The following is a 15,975-nucleotide window of genomic DNA, read 5'->3' as shown; positions in this document are numbered from 1 at the left end:
AAGAAGGATTTTCTAACAACTAAAGCTGTCTAAAAATGGAACGGTGGTTGTTAAATTTCCTTGGAGCAGCAGATAGTGAATTCTGTACCACTGGAAGCTTTCAAATAAGGCTCAACTGGGACAACTTGGAAAGGGTCTCTTCATTGTATGGGAGATTAGAATAGATTCCCTCCTAGTCCTTAATAATTGTTAGATTCTAGGTTTTGATGCTGGGAGACCTTTTTGTGCTCATTGACATCATACAGCACAGACACCAATCCACCCTCTAGAGAGAAAAAGGCCTTCTGGATGCCCTAATACATGTCCTTCCTCTCCCAACCCATACACATGTGATTTGGTATTGATTGGGGTGGTGTGGCCGTGTGGTGAGGGGTGGTTTAGTGTGGGGTGTAATGTGTTGTGGTGTAATGTGGTATGATAGGTTGTGGTCTGGTGTAATGTGATGTGGGGTACCACTGTGTGGGGTGAGGTGATATACTGGGCTGTGTTGTGGGGTTGTGTGATGTGGAGGAGGAATCATGGTCACAGTCTTCTAGCAGCTGTGCAACTTCATTGAGACAATGACCAAATTGCATTGGAGTAATGTTGGCAGTCAAGAGGAAGTGCCAATTTAGTGATTTCCTTAGCAGAACTGGCTGCATCTTTTACAAGAAAGCACGTCTTCTTTGTCATCCTGAGGCTAGTCTGTGGAACAATTTGGCAGTTGTAGTATTTTATGTCATACAAAGTGTACAGACATCAGGCCACATGCAGCACCTCTCACCCATCCATACTACCCACTCCGTCAACTACAGGGCAGAGCCAGGCATTAAACTGAAACTAAATCATATCTATTATATTGTAGTTTTTTAAAAAGTGAATATTTTAAAGTTTCTGCTATAAAACAGATCACAATTCACATGCCATTTCTGATAAAAGACAAGCACAGTTTTAAAATGTGCTCACGGCATCTGGGTTTGTGGACTAGAAGCTAATCAGCCCCAATCATTGCACCAATGTTCTCTCAGGAACTTCCAAGACAGGCTAAACTTTGAAAAGGACCATAGGTTTTGGACCTTTATTCATTTGTTTTATTTGCATATTTTTATTACACAAAACTTCTTGTACAACACATTTGGGAACTCTGGGTTTAGAAGAAGTTAGACCCTAAGTTTTGGTCTCAGTTTCCTTTTCTTTGATAGATCTTTATTCACCATATGAACAGATTCACCAAAAAAAATCAGTATTTTGTTTTGGTTTGGTGGGCTTTAGCTAAATAGCTTGAAGTGTTTCAGTGGTAACTGTCCTAAGTCTTTTGAATTGTTCCTTTTGAAAGAGAACAGATATTAGGGAAAAAAAATCAGTGCCTACCCTGAAAGCCTGTGGCACCAAATGACAGTGTGATTTACTGGAAGGTAGTCTGAAGGGGTGGGATAGGAAGGGACAGGAGAAGAAAAAAAAAAGAGATAGGGAGATTGGACAAGAAGGAGGGAGGGATGAGAGAGAAATAGGTTGGGAGGAGACAGAGAGAGACAGAGAGAGATTGATTTAACTTTTTAACGCTCTCTGTTAGTCTACCCACTTTGTTTCCATTGCTATCACCAAGTTCAGACAAGGAGAGTTAAGCTCAACTCAAAAAGAGCAGCCGTCTCCCTGGTTTCCCTCTGCTTATAATTGTGCCTCCCTTCTTCACATGGCCACTAGAGTGATGATCTCCAATGCAAAGGGCTGGTGAGGTCTATTCCCTGCCTCAATTTCTCATTGTTCACCACATCCCTGCTACCGCCACTTGGCTGAGAAGCATCCAAGGACCAAAGTTGATGAGTATCACTGACAAATTCAAGGAGCCTGGAGGTGAGGGGTGGGGGTGGTGACTTTTGATTGCCCTGGAGTCTGTAGCCTCAGCTCCCTGTGGGCAACCCGGCTTCCAGTGGATACCTTGACTCTCCACATCTTTCTCTGAAGGGACCTGGTGTCCTGCGAATAGTTGGACAGGTGAGAACTTGGCCTCCAAGGAAGAAAGTTGGAGAGGAAATGCCACTTGCTTTTGTTTCTTCTTGGCTCATCTCAAGGTCTTTAAGCAGATATGTGTTCAGCATCATCATTTACACCTGAAAATTTCCAGTTTGTCTCATTTATAACTAAAAGGAAAGTATGGTTCCTGCTGCAAGGTGCTAGCTAAATACTCTGCCAGGAATATTTAGAACAACCAAATGATTGTCTATCAATGGATCATCGTGGTTTTCCTTAATGTGTTCACTACATTAAAACATGTACTGCTCGAAACGTCCCACAGGAGAGTGATCTTTTCCACGGATGACTGGTTCCCTCCCTCCACCCCTCCCACCCCTCACATCACGGAACACTTCTGCTCCGCTGTCTGCTTGATTTCAGTGAAGGTGGCCTGGGCTTTTTCTTTTATGGTATCCAAGTCCATGTTCTGGAGATTCTGTATCTGCCCAAGAATAGAATCTTTATCTTCTTCCTCTTCTTGATCTTCATCTACCATTTTCCGGAGATCTTCGGGTAAATCCACATCATCTCCAGCCATCTGGATTTGATTCTCATCCATTTCACTCTATGTGAAAAATAAATAGAGATAAATAACTCTAAACCTACTAACTCAGTAACTAAATACATTTTAAAAAGCAGCAGGAAAAAGTCTGTAGAGAATAAAGGAAGTGAGTGGCACACTTGGCCTTGCAGCCTAGCCTGGTCCTGGTGGCCGTCGTGGAGGCTCCTGTAGGGAAGTCCCTCCTTCATGGTACCTTGGGTCCATCAGAACCTTCCAGTATGGTGGTTCTCCCAGTGTGGTCCCTGGACAAGCAGCGTTAGCATCATCTAGAGCCTGCTGGAACTACAGATTCTTGGGCCCCATCCCAGATCCACTGAATCAGGAACTCTGGAGGTGGAGTCCAGCCATCTGGATTTTTTTGTTTGTTTTTTTTGAAAGGGAGTCTTGCTCTGTCACCCAAGCTGGAGTGCAGTGTCTCGATCTCAGCTCACCGCAACCTCTGCCTCCTTGGTTCAAGTGATTCTCCTGCCTTAGCCTCCCTAGCAGCTGGGATTACAGGCGTACACTACCAAAACTTGGCTAATTTTTTTGTATTTTCAGTAGAGACGGGGTTTCACCATGTTGGCCAGGCTGGTCTCAAACTCCTGACCTCAGGTGATCCAACTGCTCCGGCCTCCCAAAGTGCTGAAATTACAGGCATGAGCCACCACTCCCAACCCCATCTGGATTTTTAAGAAGCCCCTTTCTCTCTGTGTCGCTTATATAAACAAAAGCTGGGGCATCATACCCCAACTCTGCCTAAGGGCAGCTTTGCAAGTCTTGCAGACTCTATCAGGCCCATGCCAAGATCCACTCACCTGGTTGACCCCACTCTAGAGGATGAAGTTTCAGTTTATAGTGACTAGACAGTATGCATTAATTCACTCATCACACCTTAGTGGCAACTTTTGCTTAATCATTGCTCTTTTCCTCCCTTCCACTAGACAGGGAGCCCCTCATGGGCTCTTGTTAGATTCAACTCCACCGTTAGCACCTAAACTGGAGTCTGGCCCACAGCACATGTGTATTAAGTGAACCATCAAGCACATGGCCCCCACTCAGCATACTGGCAGTCTAGCCTTCGGTGTTGCTGATGCTATCACAAGTGCCTTGCACATTTCATTTTGTGATTCTAGGAGTGTCTGTTCCAGAATTTCTTAGTGTATGCTGCCTGGTCTTTGAGATTCTTTTATTTTTATTTTTATTTTATTTTTTTAGACAAGGTCTCTCTCTTTCACCCAGGCTGGAGTGCAGTGGTGCAATCTTGGCTCATTGCAGCCTTGGCCTTCTAGGCTCAAGCAATCCTCCCACCTCAGCCTTCCACGTAGCTGGGACCACAGGTATGTACCACCATACTCAGCTGAGATTGTTTCACCACTTAGACTGTAGAGCCTCTTGTTCTGTAATGAGAGAGGAGTCTAAAGAAAACATTCTCTGGGAAAGGTTAACATTAGCTTACATCCCCAGATGGCTGCTGTCAGATTTTTTGGAGATCAGGTTGTAACATGAGGTGACCTGGGTTTCAGGGAAACAGAAGATTAAAAAGAGTGTCAGAAAAGCTAATGAGAGGAAAGATCTATGTTAGAGCCACCTGAATATGTTGTGACCAGCCTTAAATTTGTTACCAAAGCTCATGAAAAATCATATTAAAAAATGATGATCTAAGTCAATCAGACTACATTGTTTTAAGGAAGATTTCTGCACCTGGTGACTTCTGAGGTGGAGTTAAAGACAGCACCTAAAGGGAGATCTGAATCCCCCCTGTCTGGGTGCTGCGTAGGAATGATCGGAAAGGCACATCAGTTGTCTGTAGGTCCAAACGGCACACCAGGGTAACCTGTAAACTTCATTCTTCATCTGTCAAGTGGGTTGGAAGGACCAGATGGCTGAAGTCTTTTCCAGTTCTAACTCTCTGTGGCTCTCTTACTTGGAGGGGCTGAAGCCCAGCAGACTTTCCTCAGGGCTCTCTTCTTTGATTCGGTTCCCTGGGCAGAGTGACACAGGAACCTGGCTCAAGAAACAGCTTGAGAAGCAGATTTCTGATGCAGGGGGAACCAATGATTTTGGGAAGGACAGTCCTCACCGAGGCCGTCCTTGGAGACTCGGGAGGACAGTCCCACTCCGCGCCAGCCTCCGGAGATAAGTGAAGCCTCTCCCTGCTCTTGGCCAGGGCCTTGGGCCCTCCAAGTGCTTAACGGATTAATTAGTTCCTGGTCAAACTGTTGTGGGATTAATTAGTTAGTTAATCCCTAGGGGCTCCCAGCCAATTGTGCATTTCTATTTATTTTTTATTTGCCTTCCCTAGCAGCTGCTTTCCTTGCTGATCATCTTCTGGGCCTTTTTGCAGGAAGGAGAGGAAAAGCACAAGGTGGCCGACTCATTCTCAGTTCACACAAATGTGGGACATCTGCCCTTTCTTATGCATCCTGAACTCAAATGCAAGTGATTTGAAAAGACATTCCCAGGAATTCTGGCCCCTTCCCTCAGGTTGGTAGTAAGATCCCCAAGCATGTCACCAGGTTTGAACCTGGACAGGGTAACTGTTTTGGGCCTGCAGGGACGGGCAGCTAGAGGGGCCAAAGGAAAGCCAGCCAGCCAGCCAGGGTCATAAAACACTGAACACACTGGCGAGGGTTCACGGGATGGTGCTCGCCTGCCTCCCATTCACAGGGAGACCTCAGCAAGGCCACTCTCTATGGCTCTGCTGTGCTTGACGAAGCTTCGGGATGGTTTCCTCCTTCAAGGGTGACTCTGAGGTTTGTTTTATCCTTGTGCCTCTTGCTCAGGGAAGCAAGAGCAGTGCAATTCTACGTTGCCTCATGGAGAGGATCTTGATTGCCCTAAGTTTTATCAAAGTGGTTCTCAAAGTGGGTTCTCTAGGCCAAGCATCTTTTGAGAACCCAAAGTGGGTTCTCAGCATCAGCATCTTTTGGGACCTCACTAGAGATGCACATGCTGGGACCCTACTCAGACCCACTGATTCAGAAACTCAGGGCGCGGGCTTCACAATCTGTGATTTAACAAGTCCTCCTGGTGATTCGGGGGCTTGCTGAAGTTTGAGAACCACTGCTCCACCTTTCTTGAAGACAAAGGCTGTAAGTTACTCATCTTTCTGTCTCATAACCCAGCAAAGTTTCTGGCATGTAGACACAAAGAATTAAATCTTTACTGAATAGCCGGGCATGGTGGCTCAAGCCAGTAATCCCAGCTCTTTGCGAAGCTGAGGTGGGGGGATCACCTGAGGTCAGGAGTTCAAGACCAGCATGGCCAAATTAGTGAAACCCTGTCTCTAATAATAATGCAAAAATTAGCAGGGCGTGGTGGCACACGCCTGTAATCCCAGTTACTTGGGAGGCTGAGGCAGGAGAATCACTTGAACCTAGGAGGCAGAGGTTGCCGTGAGCCAAGATCGCGCCACTGCACTCCAGCCTGGGCAAAAGAGAGAGACTGTGTCTTAATAAACAAATAAATATTTTCAAAAATTAAAATAAATGTTTACTGAATGATTCAATGAACCTATTGTCAGGAAGGATAACAGCCTTAACAATGCTTAAATTTGTAGGTTCTCTTTGCTATAAAGAGCTCTGTTTTCATAGCTACCGGTTTATCTTTATAATCATGTTGGGGCATCGCAGACTAAATTGCCTGAGTGAGAACGTTAGTTCTACCACTTACAGGATGGGTGACCTGGGGCATTTTGTGTAGCCTCTTTGAGCTTTATTTCCTTGTCTGTATGTGGAGAATTGCATTATTTGCCTTAGAGCTGTGGAGGGTTGATTAGATGGTAACTGAATTATTTAGAATCTGTTAAGCACTCACCCAGTAGTAGCTTTTCATAAAAATAATAGCCTTCGGAAGTGGACAGGGGCATTTACCATGGGCAATCTTGCACATGGGGTTAGCCCTCTCAGGAGGCTGTGATGTCCTGGTACCTTATCTCTGACCTAGCAATGACTCCTACCTTCACTCAAAGGCTTGGTTTTTCTAACAAGCCAGGCTTAGTCGGTTCCTCTTTAGCACTAGGCTTTCCATTCTAGGAGAAAGCCACCTAGCCAGCCCTAGCTCCCCTTACCTCTTGTCGGGCCCACCCCTAATTTTTGTCAATGGTAGAGCACAAGTGCTGATAGAAGTTCCTGGCTCATAACCTGAACCTCTTTTTTCTCCAGTTCCTGGCTCCAGCCCTCACTGGGAAGGGCCTTGGGACCTTGGGAGCATGACCCCTACCCCACTCCTTAGGCCTAGTCTGCCTGGCCACTCTCAGGAGCACAGATCTGCATCAGAGGCCTGGGAAGGCTCTGGAATGCACTTAGGCAGGGCGTTTGGGGTCCTGAGCAGCTTGAGCATGGTCTACAAGAGGGGTGTGGCTCTGCCTGGTCTAGGACCTTTGGCCCACAGACTCTTCACCCCATGTGAAAGAGGGTGGCTAGAAGAGAGACCAGAGCCCTCTAAAACATGGGCTGCAGGGCAGTGGCCTCAGATGTCCAGGTCCAAAGACAGCATTGGATGTAGTCAATGGCTTTGGTCAGAGAGTCCTCCACTCACCATTGATCTAGAAGGACAAGGTTACTTGCCCTCCCCCAGAGCATGGCTGCTTCCAGAGATGATTCTAGTCTTGAAACTGATTACTCTGGGCTGAGGCCTGTGCCATGGAAACCTTATGACTAAAGGTAGGACAACCAGACAAGGCTGTTGAGTGGCTAGAGGAGAAAATCATGTCCTCTGGAACCAAATGTGGGCCTGTAGCCTTGTTAGCTCTGGATCCTAACTAATTGAGCTAGCCCTAGATCTAGAACTGGCTAAGTATTTAAGTGTCTCCTTTGTAAAAAGCTGCAGCCTATCCAGACCGTTCTCCTGCCAGAGGTAGCCTAGGAGAATGAAAGATTGTGTGATTTGGAGTTAGACATGGGTTCGAGTCCCAGATGTGTCATTTACCAATGCATGACCTTGGGCAAGTCAACTTATGTTTCTGATGTCCAAGGGAAGGGCCACTTAGAGGACTGTTGAGCAGATTGAATGAGACATGCTGTGAAACAGCCTCGCAAGCATCTAAGCTCTGGATAAGTAGTAGTGGTGGTTATGAATATTTTAGAGGAAAGAGGGCAGCTCAGTGTCAAGATCCCTGCTGAAAGGATCTCTGGGATAAAGAAGGCATGGACAGTGAAAGAGACGGTGGGAGAGTATTGGCCCTTAAGAGAAAGATCCGGGACAGAGCAAGCAATTAAGAAGCACAAATGGGATTTATACAGTGGACACAGCAGCCTTGTTTCCTCTCTTCCTAATGAACCACCCTGCTGACAGGACCTTGTCTGCAATTCAAACAATGAATGTCTTGTCCACACGTTCTGCTGCCCATTGACAAATCTTGGGTTGGGGAGACCAGGAATATTTGGACACAGTTCATACTTCAAGGAAAAGAAGTAATGGCTCATTACAATCCCCAAATACAAGTGCAGTTACAGCCAATGTGAATCAGCATCACTACGGGCCGGAAGCAGCTCCAGGGAGGGAAGGAAGGCTCAAGGATGAGAACCGTGGTGTGAGTGAATGAATGAGTGAGCCAGCACATAATTAGGGGACTTATAGGCTATACTTTGTTCTCAGAGGCTCTGTTTCAGAGATCTTCTCACTTCTAGAAACCTTACCAATTTGGGATATTGTTTAATGCAGTTAAGAGCTAATTATTTTTATGCCAGCTGATGAGAAATCCATTTTAATCTCTTGTTTTTAACAAGACTTATTATCTTTATGGCCAGTGCTGAATACCCCATTATTTAAATAGCTCCATATCCTACCATTGTCATTTCCTGTGATTGATGCATGAGCATTCACCAAAAGATAAACATGACCCTGGATTTCAAGACTTACTACTTCCTAGACCTGGATAAACTGGCCTTCTCTTTTCACCAAACTTGAGAAACCATGATAAATTATCTTAGATGGTTATGTCTTCCAAAAACTGAGCATTCTCCTCTTGTCAGAATCCAGTTAGCTAAGCGTGGTGTATAAGCAAATACCAGTGTGATTGATACTAGGTAGATTTGATTTTGTTTTTGGTTTATTCACTTATCGTTGCCCACAGGATACCAAAAGCTAAAAGAATGGATTTCTTTCACGTGGAGGAGTTCATGTAGCGTGAGATTGACATAATTGTGAGGATCATGGACTTGAGCAGTCAGGTACTTGTCTTCATAAACCACTCTCACTGTCCTGGTTATGAGTGGGGCTGCTGCCCTCAGAAGATAGTGTGTGGCTGGTGTGAAGGCCCTGGGCTGGGGCATGCTGGCTGCTCCTTCTGCTGTGCCCCGCTGCTGCTCTTCCCTCTTCAGCTACCTAAAGACCCCTCAGCACTCGCAGATTAGGACAGATGGTGTGGATTTGTCTTCTTGAGGAATAGGCATCGGTTTTCAATTTGATTGAAAGTGTGCATGCGTCGGGAGCTACATGGAATGAGAATTTCTAGATACCAGCTGTGCACATCTCATACCTCTTTCCCTCATGAAGACATTCCACAGGGACTCAAGAAGCTCCCAGAGGCCGCATATCCAAGCCCCTCATTTACAGAGGAGGAAAGTGAGGTTTCGAGAGGGAAAGATTCTTCAAAATGTCATTCTGCTTTTAGGGCCTAAGACCTAACACAGCTGCCAGAAGGGTCTAGCAAGAAAACATGGCCTGTGCACTCGGATTGTCTCGTGGTAAAGTCTTGTTCTGCCTTTACTGGCTCTGTGACCTTGGAAAGTCACTTTCCCTCTCTGAGCCGGTGTTCTCATCTGTAAAGTAGAGGTGATATCTACCTACCTTGCAGGGCGTTTGTGAAGATGACATGAGAAAACTGGTGTGGCCTAGCAACACGTCTTGAAATCCTGCTTCACTAGTGTCCAGTGACTCCTTCCCATCCCCATACTCCCTGGAGACATGTAGTCCATTGCTCTTTCAAGAGCATAAGTAGGAGGAGCAAACTGAACTGGGGCAGGGTGAGGAGGGGAAGGAAGAGATGGCGGCTGATGGGGCCTCTGATGGCCTCCCCGCCGCCTGGTCACCAGAAACAGCTGCTCAGAAAGCAGGAGGTTTCGTTGTCTCAGACCCTGCTGGGCAGCCCCAAGAGCTCCTAATCTGAAGGGATCTGGCAAAGGAAGGTTCACACAATCATCTTTGTTTTTTTTTTTAAGAGGCAAATTTTAAATTCAACTGTAATGGAGCTTTCAATGTGACACATTTAAAGACAACTCTGTTGAGTTTCTCCTATATGCATCTTTATTCGAAATGAATGGTGCCCTTAATACGGCAGACAAACACCAGGTGTAACTAAATCATATAGCTCAGCAGGGGTCACAACATTATTTTTCAATGACTAACCTAGATTGACAATTCTGTTAATAGGATTAGGGTTCATTGTGGAACTGTTTTCTCTTATTAATTTAGCTTGACTTACATATACATTTTAAATTGGCCAGGGAGAGGGACACATTTGCTTTTAGAAAGAATCTTGTAGCTTTATTTAAAACATATTACTTCCTCTACTTGAAGAAATATGGTGTTGTACTTATAAAACAGGGAAACCTTTGTGTTTTATACAAAACTACAATGTTGAATCTGGACTTGTTCTTTTCATAAAATTGTAGTTTAATGTAACTCTAATGGCAGGTAAATTCTTTCTGCTGTTTTTGATACTTTGTTCTTTGGGCATTTCTATTTTATTTTATTTTATTTTATTTTATTAAGATGGAATCTCGCTCTGTTGCCAGGCTGGAGTGCTATGGCGCGATTTTGGCTCACTGCAACCTCCAGCTTCCTGGTTCAAGAGATTCTCCTGCCTCAGCCTCCCTAGTAGCTGGGATTATAGGCACGCACCACCACGCCCAGATAATTTGTGTATTTTTAGTAGAGACATGGTTTCACCATGTTGACCAGGATGGTCTCGATCTCCTGACCTTGTGATCTGCCCACCTTGGCTTCCCAAAGTGCTGGGATTATAGGCGTGAGCCACTGCACCCAGCCGGGCATTTTTCTTTCTTTTCTTTTTTCCCCAATAACATCCATTTACTCAGCAATCACTGTGTGTGTGTGTGTGTGTGTGTGTGTGTGTGTGTGTGCAATTTTCTATATCTCAGTCACCTTGCTAGGCACCAAGCAGAGAGATTTAAAAGTCAGCCCCTTTTTTAAAGGAGCACACAGTAGGTGCAGATATTTAGGGTCATAAGATGATGTAGGAGACATGGACTCAAGATATATGGGAACATGGAGGAGGATGACCCAATCCAGAATTAGGTAGGGGGAGGGAGATCATGGAAGGCCCTGGAAGAAGTGACACTAACCAGAGTCTTACAGAAAGGCCACAGGGAGCACGGAACGGAGCAGGAGGAAGTGCTAGTCCAGGCAGGGAGTAGTAGCAAGAGGTGAAGTTGGAGAGACGGGAGCCATATCACAGCATACAGGACAAGGAGTTTGGATTTTATTCTAAAAGACATAGTGGCCTTAAAAAACAGATCAGATTTGCACTTCAGAAACCTCAGTGTTGAGAGGGACAAGACTCCAAGTAGAAAAGCTATGGTGAATTGAGAACTATTCAGGAGTGAATTAAGATGACTTGGCGATTTACTGGACATGCAGCTGGAGCAAGGAGGGAAGAGGCAGTGGTGACATCTGGTAGCCAGCCTGGGAGATGGGCTTGTCGGGAGAGTCACCCATGGAAGTGGAGCCTATAGGAGGAGCAGGTTTAGAGGGAGGATGAGCAAGTAAGTTTTGGATATGAGCTGGTTCTATCTGTGAAGTGCCCAAGTAAAGGTAGCTGCAGTTGGGAAATGTGGGGAGAAGATGTGGTCTGGAAGTACAGATTTGAGAATCATCAACATGTAGGTGGTAACAGAAAGCAATGGCAAGGTGCAGCCCTCGTGGACACTGTGCAGGCTTGAGTGAGAAGAAGAGCCAGCCAAGGGGGCACCCTGGAATATCCCACAATTTGGAGGCAGACAGAGAAAGATAACTCATGGAGAAGAAGCAGTACAAGAACAAGAACCAGAGGGTGATATCTGCAAGCTGAGGAGAGAGAGGACTTTAAGGAAGAAGCTATCACCAGTGGTAGAAGAAACAAAGAGGCCCCAAGAGAAATTAAGGGAACCACCTACTGTATTTAGACAGACACTGAACATCTGGAAGAAGAAGGTTTCAGCAGAGCAGTGAGAACTAGTCATTTAAGGGAAGATACCTAAAAAGCCATGTTTACTCAGAAAGTACTGTTTGCTTGTTTTAGATGGGAGAGATTTGACCTCTTTTATTAAGGAGAGGCCAATCAAGAAGGAGAAACTGAAGATACAGAGTCTGGAATAATTAGTGGTGTGCGATCCAAATCTAACGTAAGCATCATGGATGACTTTAGGCATTTTAAGTCCTCTGATGACCTATAATTTGACAACTAGAGGAAATCGACATAATCTGGATATGTATACATGAATATTATAATGACTGGTATAGATACATATACATATACGTACTGCAGATTACTGCAATTTGTTTACTGCACTTATTTAATTACTTATCTGATTACCGAAATTAACAATGGTCATCAAAAGACATTGGCATAGCAAATAGTATTGTCACTAACAATTAGTAAATTTGAGATCCAAGACCTTTTATTGTTTATCTAGAGGGCTATGGCTTATGTTGCTCCTTTTCAAAGAGTCTACATTTGCTTTTCCCTGTCAGCAATAGAGTGAAACTCTTTTTCGGAGGAAACAGCAGCCAAATAATTTCTTTAGAAAATACAGTTCTAATTCCAAAATGTGACATAGTTATCCTCATTAGACCTGACAGCTCCTGGGAAGACATTTTCTCAGATCTGCTCCCTGTCGGGCCTTGGTCAGGGGAAGGGTCTAGAACTGAATCCTGCTGTTATGTAAGCGCTGTGGCGGTGACCCTGGGGAATTGTGAATGAGGTACCCAGGGGGTCATCCCTCATTAGCTGGAGGACGTGTTAAATTCGTCCAATTCCCTGTGGGCTGTTAATACTATTACTATGAATGCTTACCCAATATGGGCTTTAGAAGATGGCACAGGCTAAGTATTCTGCAAACCTGGCAGGGAGGGGAAGGTTATTAGGAGCCCACTAGAGTCCCAGTGATCCCTGCTTTCTGTCCTGTGCCATTTTCTTTGTTAGACAGTGTGTTCAGTTCTAAAGTCTACCACCAGGAATCTGATGCCCAGTTTAAAGGGATATGAGGAGAAGGGGGGACGAAAAAGTAGTGGATGAAGAGTAAGGAGGCTTGAGTCTCCATTTGTCACAGCAAGCTTTGTGACCTTCGGCAGGTCCCTAAATTTATATGATCTTTATGGTTATGTATTGAGCGCACACATATGGCATGTGCTTTTCCGGATGTAAAAAAGTAAGTCTATTGAAAAGAGAAACATCACTCAGACACTGGTGTCAAGGAACCAAAGTATTGTGGTCATCCAGGAACCTGAACCTGTTCTAGGAAAAGAACTTAGAGGGTTGGAGGGAAGTGATGGTTGGCATGTTCCTCAGATGACCTCGGAAGCCAAGCCCCATGGAGGTGACCCCTAAGGACCTGGGAATCTGGGAATCTGTTCCTCTGTTTCCCACCGAATACAGCAGTTCCTTTGGTTCAGCCGTCAGTCAGCCCTCCCCTGGCCGCAGTAAGAGGCAGCACTGGCAGGCCTGCCTCTCCTCTCCTTCCCTCCAGTTCTTTGGACAGAGCACCATGCCTTGGGCTTCTCAGTTACATCTCCTAGTGACCCAGATGGGCACTGTCTGGCCTTCCAGGGCCTCCTTGCTCCTTAATGAAGCATCTAGGAGACAAAACCCTACACCTCGCATCCCCACTATGTTTTTCTGATGGCTTTTAATTTAATTTAATTAATTAATTAATTTATTTTTTGAGATGGAGTCTTGCTCTATCGCCCAGGCTGGAGTGCAGTGGCCCGATCTCAGCTCACTGCAGCCTCTGCCTCCCGGGTTCCAGCAATTCTCCTGCCTCAGCCTCCTGGGTAGCTGGAATTACAGGGGCCCGCCACCACGCCCAGCTAATTTTTTTTTTTTTTTGTATGTTTAATAGAAACGGGATTTCACCATGTTGGCCAGGCTCGTTTTGAACTATTGACCTCAGGTGATCCGCCCGCCTCGGCCTCTTAAAGTGCTGGGATTACAGGCGTGAGCCACCGCGCCCGGCCTCTCTCTGAGGATGGCTCTCTAAAGGTTCCATTGCGGAGATTCCTCTGCATAATGAGACAGATCTTAGGTACCTATAGTTCAGTAACAACCAGCAGCCAAGCCACTGGGTAAGTTGGGTGAATTCAGCATTAAAATAAAAAGCATGGCACTGGAGGCCTGGGGCATGATTCTGCCCCCATAAGCTTCATTTATTCAGTCATCTCCTCTCAAGGCTGAAGATTCCAACTCCTTCAGCCCGCCCTCGACTGCAGAGACAGCGGAAACTCGGCTGTTTGCGAGCTCCCTCTCCCGTTATGCCATGGGAGGATAGGAAACGCACGACCAGGTCCTCAATAAAATAATAAGACTTTTCTTTTCTTTTCTTTCTTTCTTTGTTGTTGTTTTGTTTTTCCCCCATTCCATCCAATGACCTATCAATACTTTTTTTTTGTTTTTTAAGTCACCTCTAGAAATTGGCTTCTGCCCCGCCCTGGTCCTGCCACCAACCGCAGCCCTGGTTCCCCCCTCCCGCGGGTGCCAGTGGCCGCGGCGCTAGGAACACCAGGGGGCGCAGGCGTCGAGGATTCGGGCCCGCGCTGGCGGCCGCAGCGCCCTCCGCGCTCCAGCCAGGATCTGACTTGGAGGGGAGCGGCTGTTCTGCACAGCCTGGGCAGACGTTAGCGTGGGAAACGTGTCTGTCCCCCGGAGCCTCTTTTTCGCCACATGGGCCATCGAAGGGTCCCCGTACCCAGAGCCTCGTCGGTGGGGGGGACGCGGGCGGGAGGGTAACGTGTGACAAGTGACAGCGCGGGAGGCAGAGGAGGCTCCCAAGGGTGGGGCTGGTTTGCAAGTGCAAGGTGTTGCACTGGGGTAGGGGAAGTTAGCTACAGCTGGTGATAACTGGACTGAGTGGAATACGATCCAGCTGATTTTTAAAAATATTTTAATTTTAGTTTTTAAACTGCTCCTTGCAGAGCAGGGCTAACTCATAGGCAGTGTGCCCAGAGTAGCCGATTTTCTTTTCTTTTTTTTCTTTTCTTTTCTTTTTTTTTTTGAGACGGAGTCTCGCTCTGTCGCCCAGGCTGGAGGTCAGTGGCCGGATCTCAGCTCACTGCAAGCTCCGCCTCCCGGATTTACGCCATTCTCCTGCCTCAGCCTCCCACGTAGCTGAGACTACAGGCGCCTGCCACCTCGCCCGGCTAGTTTTTTGTATTTTTTTTTAGTAGAGACGGGGTTTCACCGTGTTAGCCAGGATGGACTGAATCTCCTGACCTCGTGATCCACCTGTCTCGGCCTCCCAAAGTGCTGGGATTACAGGCTTGAGCCACCGCGCCCGGCCCGATTTTTCTTATCATGTAGTTTTATTAGGTGCTGTTTTTATGGCTAGCTATACCGGATTAGAATTTCCATGTGGTTTACAAAAAGCAGACAATTGTATTACTGGTATTTGTAGTATCTTCCATACCATAGGCACAGTTTTGAAACACTGTGTGTAGAATCCATTGTTACCAATGCAACCCAATATAAAAACGCCCCTTTCAGGTACACCAATCAGACGTAGATGTGGTCTTTTCACATAGTCCCATATTCCTTGGAGGCTTTCTTCACTTATTTTTACTCTTTTTTCTCTAAACTTCTCTTCTCGCTTCATTTCATTCATTTGATCTTCAATCACTGATACCTTTGATGTGTTGATCCAATCGGCTATTGAAGCTTGTGCATGCGTCATGTAGTTCTCATGCCATGGTTTTCAGCTCCATCAGGTCATTTAAGAGGTCTTCTCTACGCTGTTTATTCTAGTTAGCCATTCATCCAATCTTTTTTCAAGGTTTTTAGCTTCTTTGTGATGGGTTCGAACATCCTCCTTTAGCTCAGATTAAAGACTTAAATGTCAGACCTAAAACCATAAAAACTCTAGAAGAAAACCTAGGCAATACCATTCAGGACATAGGCATGGGCAAGGACTTCATGTCTAAAACACCAAAAGCAACGGGCAACAAAAGCCAAAATTGACAAATGGGATCTAATTAAACTAAAGAGCTTCTGCACAGCAAAAGAAACTACCATCAGAGTGCACAGGCAACCTACAGAATGGGAGAAAATTTTTGCAATCTACTCATCTGACAAAGGGCTAATATCCAGAATCTACAAAGAACTTAAACAAATTTACAAGAAAAAAGCAAACAACCCCATCACAAAGTGGGCAAAGGATATGAACAGACACTTCTCAAAAGAAGACATTTATGCAGCCAACAGACACATGAAAAAATGCTCATCATCT

At 45.7% G+C, this 15,975-nt stretch overlaps 1 protein-coding gene across 1 annotated transcript in view; it reads right to left on the bottom strand.

Moving 5' to 3' along the window:
• Positions 1-1,047: 1,047 nt before the first annotated feature.
• The window catches only part of CPLX4 (complexin 4), a 25,260-nt gene continuing 10,332 nt past the window's right edge, over positions 1,048-15,975 (bottom strand). Inside the window, exon 3 of the mRNA XM_017890502.1 lies at positions 1,048-2,557. Within this exon, the coding sequence (XP_017745991.1) occupies positions 2,330-2,557 (228 nt within the window). The 3' untranslated portion in view covers positions 1,048-2,329. The remainder of the gene's footprint in view (positions 2,558-15,975) is intronic.

Source organism: Rhinopithecus bieti, unplaced genomic scaffold, assembly GCF_001698545.2.
Source record: "Rhinopithecus bieti isolate Rb0 unplaced genomic scaffold, ASM169854v2 scaffold_17861, whole genome shotgun sequence".
Classification (NCBI taxonomy): domain Eukaryota; kingdom Metazoa; phylum Chordata; class Mammalia; order Primates; family Cercopithecidae; genus Rhinopithecus; species Rhinopithecus bieti.
This window is presented reverse-complemented; position numbering and strand designations above follow the sequence as displayed.